The sequence below is a fragment of the Podarcis liolepis genome (genome assembly GCF_965112155.1).
Source record: "Podarcis liolepis genome assembly, chromosome: 1".
In the NCBI taxonomy this organism is placed as follows: domain Eukaryota; kingdom Metazoa; phylum Chordata; class Lepidosauria; order Squamata; family Lacertidae; genus Podarcis; species Podarcis liolepis.
The window spans coordinates 107,108,348-107,129,393 of NC_139554.1; the positions used below are offsets into that span (position 1 = coordinate 107,108,348).

A 21,046-nucleotide genomic window follows, 5' to 3' on the forward strand; every position below is an offset into this window, starting at 1 on the left:
GTCCAGTTGGATCCTGAGGTTTCTGCAACCTGAGGACCACTTCCTGCGCATGCGCAAGGGGCAAAACCTGGTAAACCAGAGGGTTATGTAAATGGAGGTTCAACTGTATTTGGTAGAGGAACAGACCATCTTGGGAGATGGTGGATTCTCCTATACTGAAAGTGCTTAAGCAAGAGCTGGACTGTTAACCATTAGGGGTGCTGTAGGTCTTGCAGTGAGCAAGGTGTGTGTGGATTAGATGTCATGATGTATGGAAGTGAGAGCTGGACCATAAAGAAGGCTGATCGCTGAAGAATTGATGCTTTTGAATTATGGTGCTGGAGGAGACTCTTGAGAGTCCCATGGACTGCAAGAAGATCAAACCTCTCCATCCTGAAGGAAATCAGCCCTGAGTGCTCACTGGAAGGACAGATCCTGAAGCTGAGGCTCCAATACTTTGGCCACCTCATGAGAAGAGAAGACTCCCTTGAAAAGATCCTGATGTTGGGAAAGATGGAGGGCACAAGGAGAAGGGGACGACAGAGGATGAGATGGCTGGATAGTGTTCGCAAAGCTACCAGCATGAGTTTGGCCAAACTGTGGGAGGCAGTGGAAGACAGAAGTGTCTGGCTTGCTCTGGTCCATGGGGTCACGAAGAGTCAGACACAACTAAACGACTGAACAACAACAACAAAGATCCCTTCCAATGCCATGTTTGTTTGTTTGTCTTTTGAGACAGATGGATGCCAACAATTATTTACTATAAGGTTCCACCAATGTGTATTTGGAATGGAGACAGATGTTTGTGGACTACAGCTCCCATCAGCTTCGGCATGGACAATGATAAGGAATGATGGGGATTGTAGTCCAACAACAGCTGCAGAGCATGAGGCTAACTATCCCTGGCTTAGCCGTGAGTCCCGTTGACTTCAAGGGCAGGTACTGTCTAATAAATAAGCTTTCCACCTTAAAGTTATGACTTAGGGGAGTGATTTACAAACTTAGGTTACTAGTGAGGGGTTTCTTAGAAGCTTGCTGGGGGCTCCGTTGAAGAGTTAGGAGAGCAATATACAACTGCAGCTTCAGTAGACTAGTTGGGTGAACAGCCCATTAGTGTGTCCTCTATCAGTCCATTCATATGGTTGGCTTTCTGGAGCGTCTTGCTTAGTCAGGTCCACTTCCTGGTGGGGCTGGGTTGCAGTCCGCTCCCCCTAGCCACTGCTCCTCAGCGTCAGGGCGGGACAGCATCCTGCGTCACACTGGGCTGGGGGAGATTCCCGGCCACATCAGGATGCCAGGCGGCCAATCCGGACGCTTGAAGGCGTGGCCGGAGACAATTTAATCCTCAGCACGACTCTGAGGCTTCCACTTTCAGCCTCGCAAGGTGGGCAGAAATCAGTTATAGTCTGTTGATGCCAATGCCTAAGCCAATACTGCTCACATTCTGTAATCAATAAAGTTGTGGTCTAAATTTTGTCCATTAACATAAACCTAAAATTCGGTGTCCTTGTGTCTTTATTCTCCTGGGGGTGGCTTGACACGCAACTCACTGCTACGAGAATCTGGGAGACTCCAGTGCGGTTTTAAATTCCTAGCAACTTCTTCAGTTGATTCACAGTAGACACACCTAGGCAAAATTGTGTTAGTCATATGGTAGGTAATTGCTCCATTCCTTCTATAAATAAATTATCAGGATCTCTTTGTTAGTTTACACTCACCTTTGTCACTGTATCAGGCAGCTGCTAATGGTATAGCTGTGAATAGAAATACAACGTCAGAAAGTATCACATAATGATTACAGCTTTCTGGAGATGTTTATTTTCGGAGAAGGTTCTCCCTTCATGGTTAGTTTACTGCATGTTTCAAAGCAAAGGCTACATTTCCCAAAAAATCTGCTCAGAAAAAACATTTGTTAATGATGGCTTTAAACTTGTTTCTGGAGAATTTAATGCAATACTTTACAAAGCTGTGACCAGGAAAAAACACTGGATTGTATTTGACTAAGAGCAGAGTTCCTTACAAATTCATTGCTTTCAATGGGTTTACTGTGAATATGACTAAAGCCGTAATCCAACACACACAGATGCCAATACATCAAGCTGTTGTGAGTCTGGATTTTAATTATCGTATTTATTATTGCATTTCTCTCCTAAGGAGACCAGGCCAGGAAACTCCAAAATGTCGAAACGAAATAATTTAAAGTAAAATAAAAAATAATTAAAAGCAATTAAAAAGCAGCCACATGCCACCACAGTTACAAATTTAGAGGTTGCCATGGCCAGTATCTTTCAGGCATCAAATGCTGTATTTTGGTCCTTGGTTGGGGTTTTATCCTGATGTTTTGCATACATCTGATAAACATAACACAATTCAGGGCAATGGACCATGAAGGAGCTAGGAAAGGAGAATGGAAAAGGTGCCGCAGAAGGATGAAGAGAAGAGGCAAAACCTAGTGAGAAAATAAACAGTAATGGGAGGTGTAAATCGTTAGGAACTGCAGAAGAGAGGAACGTTGGAGTTTCCATATTGATTTAAAATACCAGATCTTTGGCTGAGGAACTCCTGTTCATAGAAAAAATCTCTTGCTTTTCTAGGAGTCTTGTTAAAATATCACATGACGAGAGTTTGCGTGATCAAGCTCTTGAACATTCTTGTTTTCATTGGTTTTCGTTTTCTCTCTCCCCCTCCCCCACCCCAACACACACTTGGCTGGAATAAAGGCAGACTTACTCTAATTAAATTGTGAAAGGATTACCTACTTGTAGTTTCAATCTTCCTTACTGAGTAAAAGAATGGAGGACTTAGCATCCAAATAAGCTATGCTCCAAGTAAACGAAAACCCACTTTGTGATCCAACTTTCTGCTTTAGCTAAAAAACAAAATAGTGCTTAGTATCACAATAATCTGAGAGGGAGTCCAATGGCCACCACACATTGTAAGTGACAAAATAGGCCTGAGCACCTTAGCTACTTACCTCAGCATTCACATTAAAAGACATCAGAAAACAGAGCTGCAAATTAGGTAGCATTAAAGCACAATTTTATACCACTCAATCCCTTTCTTGGGAGAAAAAGGGATGCAGAAGATGTAAAAAGAATGGTCACGGCGAAGTCTAGGAAGGAAAGTGCAGCTAAAGAAAATTAGAGTATGGGGATGAAAGGTGGCCAATTTTCTTTTCCACATCCAGGGTTTTATACATCTATTTTCAGATTAGGGGCAGTACACAAATTGCACATACATTAGTTCTAGTTACAGGTAGGTAGCCGTATTGGTCTGCCATAGTCGAAACAAAATTTAAAAAATCATTCCAGTAGCACCTTAGAGACCAACTACAGTAAGTTTGTTATTGGTATGAGCTTTCATGTGCATGTATCTGAAGAAGTGTGCATGCACACGAAAGCTCATACCAATAACAAACTTAGTTGGTCTCTAAGGTGCTACTGGAAGGAATTTTTTTTATTTTGCTTGTACATACATTGTGTTTTGTTAGCTCAGGGGTAGCCAACGAGGCACACACTAGATGCTGCTGAACTCCAGTGCCAATCAGCTCCATCCCATATGATCAATGTTGGGAGATATAGTTCTGCAATATCTGAAAGGCACCACATTAGCCACCCCTGACTTAGCTGTTAGGAAAGTTAGTTCTGGTTTTTTGTGCACAAGCAGTATTTCAAGAGTTCTTGATGTTAACAGCATATAAAAAGTTTTGTCTCATTATTTCCACATATGTACACATTTGGAATTTAGTTTTTTGAAGTCATTGTTGTCATGTGAACCTGTGTTCTCATACCCTCCAAGTGTCCCTATTTTCCAGGAACAGTCCTGGACTTACAGAAGCCGTCCTGGTTTCTTATTTGATGCCAAAATGTCCCACTTTTCCTTAGAACATCTCTATTTTCACTGGAGAAATGTCAGAAGGTATGGAGTTATCTGATCCCCAAACCATTTGAAGGCAGCCTTATATAGGGAAGTTTTTTATGTTTAATGTTTAATTACGTTTTTATATATGTTGGAAGCTGCCCAGAGTGGCTGGGACAACCCAGTCAGATGGGCGGGATATAAATAGTTATAGTAACAACAACAGTTATGGAATAGGACATTCCTATTTTCATCAGAGGGTATGTGTTCTAAAGCATGCTTACATATTTAGCTTGTGGCATGCACGGAGAGCACCTTTGCAAGTCATGCTAAACTGCTCTGGGGTACAGTAAAGGTAAAGGTAAAGGGACCCCTGACCATTAGGTCCAGTTGTGACCGACTCTGGGGTTGCGGTGCTCATCTCGCTTTACTGGCCGAGGGAGCCAGCGTACAGCTTCTGGGTCATGTGGCCAGCATGACTAAGCCGCTTCTGGTGAACCAGAGCAGCACACGGAAATGCCGTTTACCTTCCCGCTGGAGCGGTACCTATTTATCTACTTGCACTTTGACGTGCTTTCGAACTGCTAGGTTGGCAGGAGCAGGGACCGAGCAACAGGAGCTCACCCTGTCGTGGGGATTCGAACCGCCGACCTTCTGGTCGGCAAGTCCTAGGCTCTGTGGTTTAACCCACAGCGCCACCTGTGTCCCTTTGGGGTACAGTAGTAAAAGCTATTGTTCACTAAGAAATCACTGGCCTAAATGTCAAATATGTCATGTAATCAGCATAAAGAAAAATGTGTATGAACCAAATGGTACCATAAATCACATCCATGTCACTGATTCCCACATGCCTATTGATGTGGTGCATTTAATTCCAAGTGGAAATGTCCGTTTGCAACAGACATTGGGCAAATGGGCCTATGTTTAAGCCTCTATAACAAAGATTCAAGACAGCTATAAAGAACACACACACGCGCGCGCGCGCACACACACACACACACAAAAACCCAAACCACCCCAGTGGCTGATAATGTCAGTCTCTGTGGACAGTGTTGCAAATGTCACAGTTACTCTTAGTAAGGTCAAAGCACATGGCTGTATGGAACATGTATGAAATTAATACAGTAATTGGACCATATTAATCTAGGGTTTGAGAGATTATAATTTCCTCGCACTTTTAATATCTAACCTGTACTATTACTACACCTTTAAGAACTATAGAATGTTTTCCACCAATCAGCTTTTAGCTTGCTTTCCCACTAAAAGTTCCAGCTCAGATCTGAAGAAGCAGGCTGTTGCCCAGGAAAGCTCATTTTGCAATAAAAATCTTATTAAAAATTAGTCTCAAGGTGCCGTCAAACGCATTTATGACAGAAAACGAACATGGTTTTCACATTATGTTACGGTAATAGTTTCAGACTTACATAGGTTGCACAGCTTTTTGGCTTTACAGATACTTATGTTGATTGCATATGTTCAGCATGATGTTCATATTTACCACTTCAAACCATTTTATTTTAAAAATAAGGTGGCATACAATTTGAATCCTTCAAAAGCCACAAAGAAAGAACAGGAAACAAAGAGGGTCACACTAAACTCTGGTGGGATAATTCCTAGAGGGTATAGGCAATAAAAGTGTTTGTGATTCTAGGACCCACCACCCGCTTGAGGATAAGAAAGACACCTGGACACAGTATATTAGGTTAATGGGCTAAAAAAGGCCACAACTTTATTGATTACAGCATGTGAGGCATTGGCTTAGGCATTGGATAAAACAACAGAGCTTGACTCCATCCCCTCAGCAAGGGGTGAGTCTAACAAGGGTTAACCACCAGTAGGAGGAGCCTGTTGATGCAAATACAACTGAAAGCTCCCTCTGATGTCACTGGGGTCATGCCATGGCCCTAGCCACCAGCAAGGGCGTCGGACAGGATCCACGACCGCTGGATTCCTCTAATGGAATACCCATAAAGTGGAGGGGTAGGTGATGGCCACACCCTGCCCTCCAATACACAAACATATTCCAGTGCCTAACTGCCAATACCTAAAAGTTGTGATGATTTGCTACGAGGTAGGCAAAAAACCAAGGGGCTGGTGCCAATTTGCCAGTTGAATAAAAAGTCCTACCAGGCCCCTTGGACAACCAAGGAGACCAACCACAGGTCCACAGCAAGGTCAAGAACAAAGCAATGAACTAAAGGGAGGGTGGGTGATCTGTCGAAACTCAGCAGCACAATGAGGGGGAAGAGCTGCCGCGGCCGCATTTGAGTGGCTAAACCCCGCCCCGAGCCTCCCCCCGATTGGTTGATTGCCAGGGGGCGCGGTGCGGCAGCAGGGGCAGCTGTGCAGGGGTTGGAACGCCCCCTGCCAAACGTGGGAAATGGCTCCCGCTCACAACTCCTCCCCTCTGGAAGGAGGAGAGGCTTTAACAGCATAATTCTAAACCTACTCAGAAAGCATTTTCATTGAGTTCAATGGGACTTACTTCTAGGTTATAGGATTGAATCACAAATTGCCTTGCTTTTGAAAAACAGGAAATACCAATATTTCTTATGAATAGGAAAATTGGTGGTGATAGGAGCTCTGGAAAATGGAATATAGCTATGGTTGCCTGTTTAAATTTCCTTTTTTGTATCAGAGCTGATTAAGGATGCTTCCAGCAGAACACAGTGGGAGTGAAAATAGAAGAGCAATGTGAGGGATGCAATCTGAGCATAACCACTGGATCGCTTCGTTCCTGTCTGTACATCATGTTATGTTCATTGCCTGATGACTGGAACTGATCGAACACCACAGACAGAGGCTTCATGGTACCAGGAAAAGCAGGGAAAGACTGCAGCTGAGTACTGAAATCCTGGATTTGCAGATATGAAGAACAGGCAGCCCTGTTTAGGGAAGTGTTTAAATGACTGATGTTTTAATGTATTTTTAATCTCCTGTTGGAAGCTGCCCAGAGTGGCTGGAGAAACCCAGCCAGATGGGTGGGGTATAAGTTGTTGTTGTTGTTGTTGTTGTTGTTAATCAATTCATGCAGCATGATCCTATGCAATCAGAAGCAAGTCTCATGGAATTCAACAGGCTGTTTTTCATTCCCTCCCCTCATTTATTTATTTATTTTCATTTCCAAAATTACAGGAGAAATTTCTGATGTAGTCGTAATAATAATCCATAAGAATTCAGATGTAAGCCATAATGATCCCTGCAATAACAACCTGTCACATTCATCACATTCTAATCATTCCTAAATATTACAACATATGCCTTTAACTAGAACTAGACAAGCATGCTATTAAGTTTATGTTTAGGATTACAGCCTTAATATTATTTTCCTAGTTGTAAGTGTCCCATTTGATGTAATTATCATTGGGCCTTTGTGAGGTATATCAGCTTGAATTTTGCACTTCTATAGGTACTTTCTGATTGTTTAGTAGCACAACGTAAAGCACACACATTATTTCAATCGTACATGTAAACCATTAGAAAAATAGGCATTGTTTTAAAGGATCCGTTTCTTGGGTGTATATTCAGCTATGGGAAAGAGTGTTTCCTTTAAAATATTTAACAAGCCATGCCTTGGAAACGGCTGAAGATGTTGAAGATTTCGGCTGCCCTGCCAAGCCACTGCCCCATCCTGCCAACTGCTACTGTCCAGAGAATTGCATTCTCCCAAAATGGTGTCAGCCCCCCCCCAGGTGTATCCAGAATCATGGTTGTGTAGCTCCTGCTCTATGCTGAAGACCTACCTCTTTACCCTGGCCATTGACAGCTGAGAGACAGAGAGAGATTTTAGGACCCACCCTGTTCTTTTTGTAAATTGTTTTAACGGATTTTAACATTGCACTCTTACATTACTGAAACTTGCCCTGGGATCTTGTGGTGAAAGATGGGTAACAGAGGGACCCCTGACCATTAGGTCCAGTCGTGACCGACTCTGGGGTTGTGGTGCTCATCTCGCTTTACTGGCCAAGGGAGCCGGCATACAGCTTCCGGGTCATGTGGCCAGCATGACTATGCCGCTTCTGGCGAACCAGAGCAGCGCACAGAAACGCTGCTTACCTTCCCGCCAGAGTGGTACCTATTTATCTACTTGCACTTTGACGTTCTTTCGAACTGCTAATAAATACATAACAACTTCTTCCTCTTTTTCGTCCTCTTCTTCTTCATTAGATTTATATATCTACCTTCATCATAAGATCTCAGGGCTGTTCACAGAGTAAAATACAGGATAAAAACAAGTAAATAAGTAAACAAAACAGCAAAACAATATTGAAAACGGTAACTAGGCTTTGGGAAGAAATAGGGAGGACTCTAGGACCCTGTCAGAGCCTCATGGCACTATTTTATGGTCTGCCTCAGGTGTTAAAATGTCTTGGGCTGGCCCTCAGAGGAGTACAATAATATGTGGAGGGCTACAAGTTCCACATCCCTGCTTTACAGGCTGACTGGCCTTTCAAGCTTCCAAACACTTGCTGTTACAAAGGAAATTCAAGTGAGAAAAATTAAAGATGGAGTAGACTTATCCTAACCCTTATCCCCAAAAATGTTGGAGTCACTTGATTTGGTGCAAAGTGTGTGCTGTTCTTTGTTATGGTACATTTTCTGGGTCTGAATCTGGAATCTTGCAGTTTTGGCAACAATAGCATGTGTTGTGCCTTGAAATATAATTGCGTCACAAAATGAGTGACAGATGGGGAAATTTGAGAACAGAGATAGGAGAGGAATCTTGCTGGGTTTTGACTTTCCTAAACCAGTGGTTCCCAACCTTCTTGGTACGCTGACCTACAACTCTAAATTTACTTGTGACCGAAGGTCGGCAGTTCGAATCCCCGTGACAGGGTGAGCTCCCATTGCTTGGTCCCTGCTCCTGCCAACCTAGCAGCTCGAAAGCATGTCAAAGTGCAAGTAGATAAACAGGTACCGCTCCGGCGGGAAGGTAAATGGCGTTTCCGTGCGCTGCTCTGGTTCACCATAAGTGGCTTAGTTATGCTGGCCACATGACCCGGAAGCTGTACGCCGGCTCCCTCAGCCGATAAAGCGAGATGAGCGCCGCAACCCCAGAGTCGGCCACGACTGGACCTAATGGTCAGGGGTCCCTTTACCTTTTACAACCATTCATTGCCTCATGAATTTGGCACCTTTTGGCACCTTTTGGTTTCATGCATTGTAATGGCAGGTTTGTCTATTTTATAACCATGACTTAGCACCACCCAAGCACAATTGTAAAGCCTAGGACCCACTTTCACAGCCTTCATGAATCACACGTTGGGAAACACTGTCTTAGACCACTTGGCTACCCCCCCTCCAAATGTGGATGGATACACTTTCCTTCCTCCATGGGCCTAAAGTGGCAAAATCTGAAGACTGCTATGGATCAAATCTGGCAGGTTCCTTCAATGTTCCTGTTTTTACATCAGGATAAATTTGGGAACTTTTGGGCTATGGAAGATTGTTTCTTTGACGTGGGTTAGAACTGCGTTTCAAACCTTCTGGATGCAATGTGTTGTGCAGTGTAGTGGTTAGAGTGTCAAACTAGGACCTTGGGCAAGTCACTGCTTCTCAGCACATCCTACCTCACAGGGTTGTTATGGGGAATTAAATGGGATGGGGGGAGAACCGTGTACGCCCCCTTGAGCAAAATGGAGAGAAGCAGTGCTGGACTTAGGACACCAAGCTAAGGGGGTGCAAAATTGAAAAGATCTAAAATTGAGAAGATCCATTTAGGGCGTCAGCGTTTGGCCTCGCTCAGTGCACCAGCAAGATGGGTTATAAATGCAACAAATCCATAAATAATTTCAGGGGTGCCAACTTGAATAAAATATTTGAGTGGCAGGTAAGCCCCCCTTCCAATGACAGGGAACACCCACACCATTTGATCACATGATGGGGCACACCCACACCATTTGAGTGGCAATGCCCATCAAATTTGTGTGTTTGTGTGTGTGTAAATGCTGCAATAATAGTCATCGACTTGGGATGAATTGGGCGGGGTGGGGGAAGAGAAATTCCTCCTCCTCTACTCCTCCACCTCCACCTCCAGGATCCCGGAAGCCGGTCTCTCCACTTTTTACCTTTCTCCGTCCTGCAATCTGGGTTCCCACCGGCAGCCCTGGAGGCAGCCGCCGCCTCTCCGGGTGTGAGTGGGAGCCATGTGACTCGCCGGTGAGTCGGGGCGTGCGGCTGCCTCCTGCTTCAGAGCTACCTGATCCGAATACTAAGCAGAGAGAGGCGAGCGAGCGAGCGAGCGGCGCTGCCTCTGGTTGTGCCAGAGACACGCCGAAGGAAAGAGCAGCAGCAGCAGCAGCCGCGGCCGCGGCCGCCACTGCAGAGAGCGAGCGAGAGAGCGAGGCGGCGAGGGCGCGCGCGAGAGAGAGGTGCCCGTTCCCAAGAGCGCAGAAGATGGACATTAAAGACCAAGGGGCGCAAATGGAGCCGCTGCTGCCCACGGTAAGGAGCTGCGGATTGCGGAAGGCGATGGAGGGAGGGTTGCGGGGACGGCGGTGCCGCAAAGGCCAGCCGTCGCAACTGCGCGTGGATGATGCTCTACAGGCCGGCGACGCGGAGTTGGAGAGCCCTCTACTCGCCACGGCTGGGGACGGGGGAGGACCCCGCTCTGGGCCCAGGCTGCGCCCGCAATGCTCTTCTTTGCTGCCTTCCAAGAGGAGAGAGGGGAAAGGGGAGAGGGAGGCCTACGGAGGTCGGAGAGGGGGGCGATCCTTTGGCCGGGTAAGGCGAGGAGTTGGTTGCATCCTGTAAGGAAGCTGCGGGTCCATGACTGCTTTCTCTCTCCCACACCTGTGATGTGGGCCGTTCCCCCTGCTCTCGCTCTCGCGCACAGGTTGGAGACAGCGGTGGTGGTGATGAGTCTCTCATTCTCTGCCTCCGGCACACTGGTTGCCTCATGAGAGTCCTGCAAGGCACGCGCAGGGGCGCACACAGGCAGTCTTCAGAGAATTTCTGTGTGCATGTTCTCCCTCTCCTCTCTTGGCTTTCTTCTCTTTCTTTCTCTCTGGGTTCTCTCTCTCTCTCTCTCTCTCTCTCTCTCTCTCTCTCTCTCACACACACACACACACACACCACACAGATTGCCAGTGTGGTGCTCCCTCACTCACCAAGACTGGCTGTTGAGGTTCTCTTGCTCTCACGCAGGTGTACATCTTAGGTTGAGTTTGCTGCTGGGGTTTTGATTCTCTCAGGCACAGGCCATCTGTTGAGGGGCTCTCTCCTGCACACCTGCATAGACTGGGGTTCCATCTCTCTTCCTCTATCTCTCTCTCTCTCACACACACACACACAGCTGTGTGGTGGGGGATTCTCATGGTCAAGCACACAGTCTGGCTGGCTGGCTGGCTAACCATTGGGGTTCGTTCTCTTTAGCACACATGCATGGGCTGGCTGCTGGGGTTGTCTCTCTCTCACTCACACACACACACACACACACACACCACACACACATGGATTAGCTCATGGGTTTCTGCTCCCCTCAGTCACACATACAGACACACAAGCAGAGCAGCTGTTGAGATGGTTGCTTGCCTTTCTTGTATACATACAAGATGCCTCTTTCTCTCTCTCATCCCTTGTGGGTGAAGGTCTCGTTCTTATAAGTTATGTAGAACTTTAAATTGAGGTATGTCCCTTTTTCTATAGGCATAGGCATATCTGTATAATTAGAGAGGAAGTCTCCTGTAATAACACATGAACATTATCAAATCAATATGATTTAGCCCCCACAGTATGGGAAAATGGCATAGACGAGTAAGGATTATAAGGTATCCAACAACATTAAAAGTGCAGACCCATCTTTCTGACTCCTTTTGCACACCTATAACATACATTCAGTTCTCTTTTCCCCCCAGTTTAAATTCTCTCTTTAGAAAATGCAAGGGTATTACACTTTATTACTCTTCATGATTTGTTGGGGGGGAAGGGCTATATATTGAATAAAGATATCAGATGGTAAAGTTCTCACATGAAAGACAATTTACATACATTTATTTAAGGGCAAGTTATTTCACACATGCTCACTGCAAGACGTTGTTTCCTGCATGGACCCTCTTCCCTAAAGAAAAATGGTTGCTGCCAGGCTGCTAAGGCTTGTGGAAGATAGTAGGTGGAAGAGGGAAGGGGGTGACTGCATCTGTGTATGAGTCAGTGTATGTGAGAGAGGGAGAGAGAATTCACATTAATTATTGTATATCCCTAATCTGTAGGATGTGCAGACGTTTTCTACAGGTTTAATTCTTTGACCATGTACTTCATATGATGACCTCAACTGTAGACTTCAACTGTAGTCAAATGACTTACTTCTGCAAGTGACCCGCTCTCTGTTTTGAGATCTCTGCTGTATTAACTTGATTTGCAGCCTTTGATGATAACAGATGGCTACATTCAACAGTTGTCACCAAGCCACACCATTGCAGCTTTCTCTTAACTTTTCCTTGGGGCAATATGGGAAGAACAGTGACAGATTACATGGTTTGCTGTGCTCACTGTTTGAACCAGCGGGCAAACCAGGAGATAAAACCAGAGACAACATGGGGGTGGTAGTAAAAATGGCCTGCCGTACAGGACTAATGAAAAGATTACCGAGATAAATGCATGCAAAGTGCTTTTAAAACTTTCAAGTGCAGCATGAATGTTGACAGTTATAGAGTGGCAGCACAGTAACATCACCCAAGGAGGTGATGCAATTCAGTGAAATTCATTTTAAAAAAAATTAGACAGCCATGGGATCAAAGCCCTCCAGTGTAACAGAAAAATCGAGGCATTTACAAAGGAGTTCATATGCCGTGAAACATGAAAGTTGTAAGTTAAAGCATCTGTGTTTGCTGCTTATATCAGGGACGGGGAACCTGCGGCTCTCCAGATGTGGTTGTACTGCAGCTCCCATCATGCAACTAAACAACATCTGGCGGGTCACAGCTTCCCCATCCTTGATTCACAGGATGCAGAAATTATATGTTGTGCTCCCTTACAAGTTAGCTTCTAGAGCCCACACTCCCCTTTTTGACTGAGGTGGCAGTGGAGGTGGGGGTGGCTGGCTCAGAAAGTGATCAGAATAAGTGCCGGCTTCATCATGAGACCATGAAGTCAGCAGGAGAAAGGAGGAGGCAAGCAAGCCATCCGTTTGTGAGTAAACACGCAGAGGCCTCTGCAACAGATTGACCCTCCTCTAAATGAATGAAAGAAATATCTAGGATTTGCAAAGATTTCCCAACCTGGGGGTTGACAAACGAATGACATGTGTGGGTACAGGGAGGCTAAAAAAGCACAACACAAGCAGCCATAGGATAGGCGTTGGGACATGGTGCAAATGTTAAGGGGGTTGCCCTACCGTTTCCATGCTTTCAGGGCATGAGTGAGTTTGTAAATTTCTAAACATTGGTTTTTTGATCCTAGAATGGAATAACTGTATGACAAGGGATCGCTGGCATCCCTGGGCCTTTCACATCCACTCCAGAATTCATGAAAAGCAGTGGTTAGGATGATGATTCTCAGCTAGAGGTAGACAACTGGGAACCAAGGATGGTCACAGAGATGTTTTCATCAGGTTCCCAGCATATCCCCAGAACATCCCCTTTGTTGTTAGTCATTTTCAGCAAGGTGAGCCAAGACCACAAGCAAAGGAGTCTGTAAGCTGCTCGTCTCCTCAGTGTGAACAGCTGTGGTGAGAGTGCAAACTTTTAAGTGATTTAAGGCCCTTAAAGTGAAAGCGCCTTGCACTTTGTACATAAGGAGTGAAGTTAGTGTCTTAAGTGAGTGTGCTGCATTGTAAGACAAGAACTCTGCTAAAGCCTCTTTTACTGTTCACGCTGGAGAAGAAGGCATTGGAGTCCTTTGCCTCTGACTGCCATCATAGAATGGAGACAGTTGGCAACAAAAACAATTTTTGCCTTTCATTGTTCAATTTAAAATATATCCCGCCCCCCACAGTGGCAAGCAAGCAGATATAGACACACCACTATCTCAAGTTGGCTGGAGGTGATCTGTATTAATCCCCACACCTTACTTTTTTACTTGAAATGACCCATTAACATTTTGTGGCTGTTTCCTGTCAGGCAAAAGCTCCATAGCAACCCTTTCAAGTGAATAAGGGTTTTTGCTTGCTTGCTGTTCATACCTGGAAGGAGGTTTCAAAATACTCGTTGCTGCGCTATGGTCAGTATTGTGCTCTCATGCAGATAGCTTGCTTGGAGAATCCTTAATGCAAGATGTTTTCTTTCTTTCTTTCTTTTAACAGCCAGTGTAGTGCAGTGATTAGAGTGTCAGACTAGGACAGGGGTAGGCAAAGTAAGGCCCAGGGGCCGGATGTGGCCCAATCGCCTTCTCAGTCTGGCCTGCGGACGGTCTGGGAATTAGCGTGTTTTTACATGAGTAGAATGTGTCCTTTTATTTAAAATGCATCTCTAGGTTATTTGTGGGGCATAGGAATTCGTTCATTATTTCCCCCCCAAAAAAATATAGTCTGGCCCACCACATGGTCTGAGGGACAGTGGACCGGCCCACAGCTGAAAAAACTTGCTGACCCCTAGACTAGTACCTGGAAAGCCAGGGTTCAAATTCCTACTGGGTCATGAAACTCAGTGGGTGACCTTGGGCCAGTCACTGCCTCTCAGCCTAACTTACCTCTCAGGTAGTGGGGATTAATTGAGGAGAGGGAGAACCATATACACAGCCTTGCGCTCTTGTGGTGGGGGAAGGGGAGGCGGGACATACAACATACTAAATAAATATATAATAAGACTGCTGGGGCCTATGATCTCATTGCAAATACGTCCAAATTAAATTTTACAAAGCAGTAAGAACCTCTGGGGGACGCGGGTGGCGCTGTGGGTTGAACCACAGAGCCTAGGGCTTGCTGATCAGAAGGTCAGCAGTTCGAATCCCTGCGACAGGGTGAGCTCCTATTGCTCGGTCCCTGCTCCTGCCAACCTAGCAGTTCAAAAGCACGTCAAAGTGCAAGTAGATAAATAGGTACTGCTCCGGCGGGAAGGTAAACAGCGTTTCCGTGAACTGCTCTGGTTCGCCAGAAGCGGCTTAATCATGCTGGCCACATGACCCGGAAGCTGTACGCTGGCTCCCTCAGCCAATAAAGCGAGATGATCGCCACAACCCCCGAGTTGGTCACGACTGGACCTAATGGTCAGGGGTCCTTTTACCTTTAAGAGCGCTCTGGAGATCATGAGTAAGCTTAGTAGTCAAGGAAAGGACCTCTTGTGAATCTTGAATGGGCTAAGTTGCAGGAAGCAAAGAGTAGGAATAAATGGACCATTCTACAAAGGGTTGTTTTTGGGACCTGTGCTTTTTAACACTTTCATAAACAAGATGAGTTTGGAGTGAACAGTGAGGTGGTTCTTCTGATGATGCTCAAAAGTCCACACTTGACACCTTCCACACTCCTCTTGTTGCTGCATCAGAAAGGAAGCAAAGCAGAGGCTGATTTGTCATTAATTTTAAATCTGGGCTTATGGTTTGTTTGTCCCCCCCCCTCCAAGTAATGCATTGTCAATTCAGAAGAAACCTTGGGACTTTTGAGTGGCTGGTTTATGCTAAACCATAGTCTTAACTATGGTTTAACATGACACCTAAATCAGACCAGACAATTTTCGAATACATAAAATTGGTGACCCAGTAGCAGATAGGTACGTACATACCTATAAATTTTCTTACATACACATTTTACATATCTGCGGTATTTTTTGTTCCCAGTGCATGAGATATTTTTGCAATTTGTACCAATTTACACACACATGGACTCAATAATATGTTAATAAACATGTATTCTGCTTTTTTTGTTACATAAATATCCAAAGCAGCTAACAAAATACATAAAAATCCAAAATCAGCAAAGTATCACATCATAACAAAACATGACCGCAAAAATTACCAGAGACAATCCGGCACATGATTCTTTCTTCCCTCTTACCTACAAAGCAATGTCAGATCATATTCCATTTTGAATCAATTTTCCCCTGATCATGAGATGATGAAAGGCAAGGAGCAGAGGGGACGAAAAGGGGTTTTTCAAGAGAGAGAGAGAGAGAGTTGCAGAGGCTAAGTAAAAAAAGAAAGAAAATGTCTTGTCCTGTGTACCTGCCTGCTTCCATCTTAGGGACTTAAGAAGATCCATACTGGATTAGTTCAAAGATCTATATACAGTAGTCCCAAATCAAGTTTCCCACAGTGACCAACCAGAGGCCTATGGAAAAACCACAAGCAGGACATAAGGACAGTAGCCGTCTCCTTCTTGTAACCCCCAGCAACTGGTACTCAGGATCATTTTTTCCCTTGATTCCAGAGATATATTTATATATCATTCATTCAAGAGTCCCTTCATTCAAGAGTCCCATGGAGTCAAATTGATCACAGTTAATAACAGAACTTTTAAACAAACCAAACAGCATCAGAAAATTAATAATCACAAATAAAATCGACTGCGGAAGTGAAAGTCGATTACGATCGAATGATTCCCCTTATAGTCCATTCATTTGTTTAATCCCCTTTTCAAACAACCCAGAGCTCAGAAACTGCTCGTGCTAATGAAATTCCTTGTTGCAGAACGCGCCTAGAACAATGGGAGTTTCGAACGCTGGCTCTAAACTATTATTTGTCCAAATAAATCAAGATCAAACTGTGATTTCTGTGCCTGGCTTGTTTGGATAAAATAAAATAGTTAACTGCAGTCAAGGTCCTCAAGATGTGCACTCCAGCACTAGAGAGGCTGGTCACACAGATCTTAAAGCTCTTTGAAGAACTATTTCTTTTGAAGGAACACAACATCTAGAAAATGGCAGGGCATTGATTCTTGTTAGAGGATCAAATGCTCTTGCAGCGGGAAGAAAAAACTACACAAGGTAAGTCAGTGGGCTGCTAGCAGTTTCCCCCTTCGCTCACTAATTATGAAGAGCATATTCCCCCTTAGTGATATTATGGCATCTAAGGGAAATAACAGGAAGACTGAAGCTCCTGTAACTTGAAGTGCATCTGCCAAGAATTTGCAGACACCAGCCTCTTCCCCTAGCTGGTGCAGCGGAGGCTGACAAAGATACTAATGCTATGTTGATTCTTAAAGCAATTAAAGCCACAGGAGTCTATTGAAGACTCTGTTGATCATCTTCAAGACTGTTGAAAAAATTGCTCTTCAACTCAGAAGATCTAACTTGAGGACACCGCTGCAGCTCATAAGGCAGCACTACAAAAGCCTAACATTTTTGTTAGGCTAACTAATGGTTAGAACAAGGGTCAGCAACCTTTTTCAGCCGTGGGCCGGTCCACCGTCCCTCAGACCATGTGGTGGGCCAGACTATATTTTGAAAAAATATATATGAATGAATTCCTATGCCCCACAAATAACCCAGAGAAATGCCTTTTAAATAAAAGGACACATTCTACTCATGTAGAAATATAGAAATATGCTGATTCCAGGACCATCCGTGGGCCGGATTGAGAAGGCGAATGGGCTGCATCTGGCCCTGGGCCTTAGGTTGCCTACCCCTGGGTTAGAATAAGAGAACTTGAAAGCCATCCCCTTAGATCCAATCTCAGAATCCCTGGCATCCCTGATAATATTAGTGAGCAAAGTCAGCCTGTTCACTTTATTGAGGATATTTTATGAGAGGCGCTAACATTACCGGAAGATTACTAGCTGGTTATAGAGAGAGCTCATTGTGTGTAAGCTCCCTCTCTGTGACCCACTTCATTGGGAATATTTTGAGTTTAAAGGGTTTATGCTAGAGCATTCTGGAGAGAAGGGGAAACTTCAACGAGGGAAGAGAACAGCACCATATCTTACACAAAACAGACGTCCCACCAGCAGAAAACTTTCCACAGAATACGCCTACTTCCGAAAGAGAAAAATATTATTTATTTTGTAAACTTTCTTGCATTTTATGTGGGTAATCAACAGCATTCATCTTACAAGGCAGGAGACCCTGACAAACATCTTCCTGGAATAAATCCAGTTCTGGCCTTCTCAACAAGTGCACAGTGAGACACTTGAGTGTTCCCAGGTAATTTCTTCTGCTCTGTCTCTGCTGGATTTTAGACATCAGAAGTGTCTATAGCTTATCTTTGTTGCTATGGTGTAGCTGGAGTGAAATTTTTACTGAGAGCTCATCCTTAACTCAAAACTTTTTCATTGTGGTTTCCTTACATTCTTACCTGCTTCTTGTACTTCTACCATATGAGAAAAAGACATGTCTCCATTGTGACATTCATCCTGGACTGCTATTGTGCATATCAGGCATGCCCAAAGTCTGTTTTGGGCACTTAATTCAGTTTATTCCTGGGGTAAAACCCTAAAAAAAGCTCAACAACTTCAGTCGGCCCTTATGCATGTTCACTTCATCAAATTTATTATTTATACCCTGTCCATCTGGCTGGGTTTCCCCATCCACTCTGGGCGGCTCCCAACAGAATATTAAAACACAATACAGCATTAAACATTAAAAACTTCTCTAAATAGGGCTGCCTTCATTGCCCTATATGTGGGTTCAGGTGTGTTCCTACAATTTTAGCAAGTATAATCAGGTGGCTAATGGGAGGAGAGCACTGAGGAGGACCTTTGGGTTGTATGACCATCTAGAGCTGTAAGTTTTAGTAGTGGTTGTTTCCTTAGTCCTTTTGTTTTTGCTCCGCTTTCCTTTTTGTCTTTCAGGTTCTTAGAGCCTTATCAAGTTCCATCAGTATATACAACATACTTGTTGTACTTGTTTGTTCAGCATGGAGTTTTTGCTCCAGATGTTTGTATTATAAAGTTGTTGTGGTTTTCAGCACTGCAATATGGAGGCCTGGAAAAGTGTCCTTGGGGCATACCTACAAATAGGTTGGGCTGTTGTTTTAGTTATGATTTATGTGGATTTTCATAAGCTGGGATATTCTTGGGCTTCAGAAAATATAACAATACTGCTTCTCCTACACACACACACACACACACACACACACACCAACAACAACAAAAAACCCACACACAAACAAACACATACACATTCATACATACGATGGTGTTAAATTTTATTACAGTGGTACCTCAGGTTAATTCATTCTGGAGGTCCATTCTTAACCTGAAACTGTTCTTAACTTGAGGTACCACTTTAGCTAATGGGGCCTCCCGCTGCCACTGCGCCGCCGGAGCACAATTTTTGTTTTCATCCTGAAGCAAAGTTCTTAACCCGAGGTAGTATTTCTGGGATAGTGGAGTCTGTAACCTGAAGTGTCTGTAACCTGAAGCATCTGTAACCTGAGGTACTACTGTACATGGAATTGTAAGGGCTTGGCCTCTTGTAACTAAAGAAAACAGGTGCTTTCTAAACTTAAAAATCTCAAAGCTGATGTAGCAAGAGGCACATGTGTTTGTGGATGATAAAAGATACACCTTGTGAAGACTGAGTATTGGAAATCTGTGCTGGTGATTCTATGGGTGCAAGAGTGCCAACTTGAATAAAATATTGGAGGTGGGGCGAGTAAACCCCACCCCAGATAATTGACCACAAGACGTGGTGCACACACTATTTGAATGGCAATGCCCATCAACTTAGAGGGGGCCTGGCCCCCTCAAATATTTTATTGGGGTGGGCAAAGGGACCTTGGCCTCTACAAGTTGGCTTCTATGTAAAGGTGTGGCCATAGTTACGCATAAAATGCGCCTCTTGTAGTGTTACAAGCAGCAGTTGTTCCAGGTGAGTGATACCTTATTTTGTTGGCAAAGACCTTGGATATGATAACTGCTATAGTGAATGTTAATGGTCCGAATTTGGACTCTGTTTCAAGAGTGATTGAGATACTTGTGTGATATGACTTATGAGCATCTGGTAATTGAGAGAGATTATAACGATGTTCTTGACCCAGTTTTGAACAGGGACACTCCATAAAATCCAGTCTTCAGTAAGGTCAATGTTAAAGGCATATGTGTCTGAATTTGGATTGACGGTTGTTTGGCATATGTTACACCCAACAGAATGTGACTTTTATTTATCAGTGCATGAAGGTTGTTTTCTGTTAAGATTACTTTTGGTTTCTTCTTCCTTACTTCAATATGTAGTCACATGTCATATTGATACAATTGCTATTTTGGATCATCTCCAGTATCTCTTGCTGTGCAGTTAACTGATGTGGCAAGAACATCTGGCTCTTGGCGTTCAAATGTGGTGTTGTTCTGGAGTATCTCAAGGAGTTAGGAGTCGAGGGTGCTACTTATAGCATGGGTAGGCAACCTAAGGCCTGGGGGCCGGATCTGGCCCAATCGCCTTCTAAATCTGGCCTGCGGACAGTCCAGGAATCAGCATGTTTTTACATGAGTAGAATGTGCCCTTTTATTTAAAATGCATCTCTGGATTATTTGTGGGGCATAGGAATTCCTTCATTCCCCCCTCCCAAAAATATAGTCTGTCCCCCCACATGGTCTGAGGGACAGTGGAGCATCCCCCTGCTGAAAAAGTTTGCTAACCCCTGACTTATAGGGTCTCTGCCAGAACATAGGACTAGGAGATTGTAGCTCTGCTGCATTGCTTTTGTGCTGTAAAGGTAAAGGGACAGGGACCCCTGATCATTAGGTCCAGTCGTTACTGACTCTGGGATTACGGCGCTCATCTCACTTTATTGGCTGAGGGAGCCGGCGTACAGCTTCCGGGTCATGTGGCCAGCATGACTAAGCCGCTTCTGGCAAACCAGAGCAGCACATGGAAACGCCGTTTACCTTCCCGCCGGAGTGGTACCTATCTACTTGCACTTGACGTGCTTTCGAACTGCTAGGTTGGCAGGAGCTGGGACCTGAGCAATGGGAGCTCACCCCATCGTGGGGATTTGAACCGCCGTCCTTCTGATCGGCAAGCCCTGGGCTCCAAAGGTCTCTTCTGTCTCCTGTGCTATTTAACACCTGTCTGAAACTGCTGGGAACTGTCATCCAGGGATTTGGAGCATCATTTCACCAGTATGCTAATGATATGCAGAATCAGGAGATGCTGTGAAGACAGGTGTCTGAAGGCAATGATGGACTGGATGGGGGCCAATAAACCGAAGCTGAATCCTGATAAGATGGAAATGCTGTGGGTGGGTGGTTCCCATGTCTGGGAATTAGGTGTATGACCTACTCTGGGAGAGGCTGCAGCTCCCTGACAGATCAGTTTTGTAGTTTTATAAGGCAGGGTGGCCAATGTGGTGTCCTCCAGATGTTGGTGGACTCCAACTCCCATATTCTCTGACCATTAGTAAT

General features: G+C 44.6%; 1 protein-coding gene across 6 annotated transcripts in view; it reads left to right on the plus strand.

The window, feature by feature from the left end:
• The first annotated feature begins 9,864 nt into the window (after nucleotides 1-9,864).
• The window catches only part of SLC4A10 (solute carrier family 4 member 10), a 152,314-nt gene continuing 141,132 nt past the window's right edge, over nucleotides 9,865-21,046 (plus strand). For 3 of the 6 annotated variants that reach the window (XM_083493272.1, XM_083493275.1, XM_083493273.1), the window contains exon 1: nucleotides 9,865-10,281. In XM_083493272.1, coding sequence (XP_083349398.1) covers nucleotides 10,234-10,281 — 48 coding nt within the window. In that variant the 5' untranslated portion in view covers nucleotides 9,865-10,233. The remainder of the gene's footprint in view (nucleotides 10,282-21,046) is intronic. The other 3 variants (XM_083493276.1, XM_083493274.1, XM_083493277.1) reach the window with 3 other exon arrangements.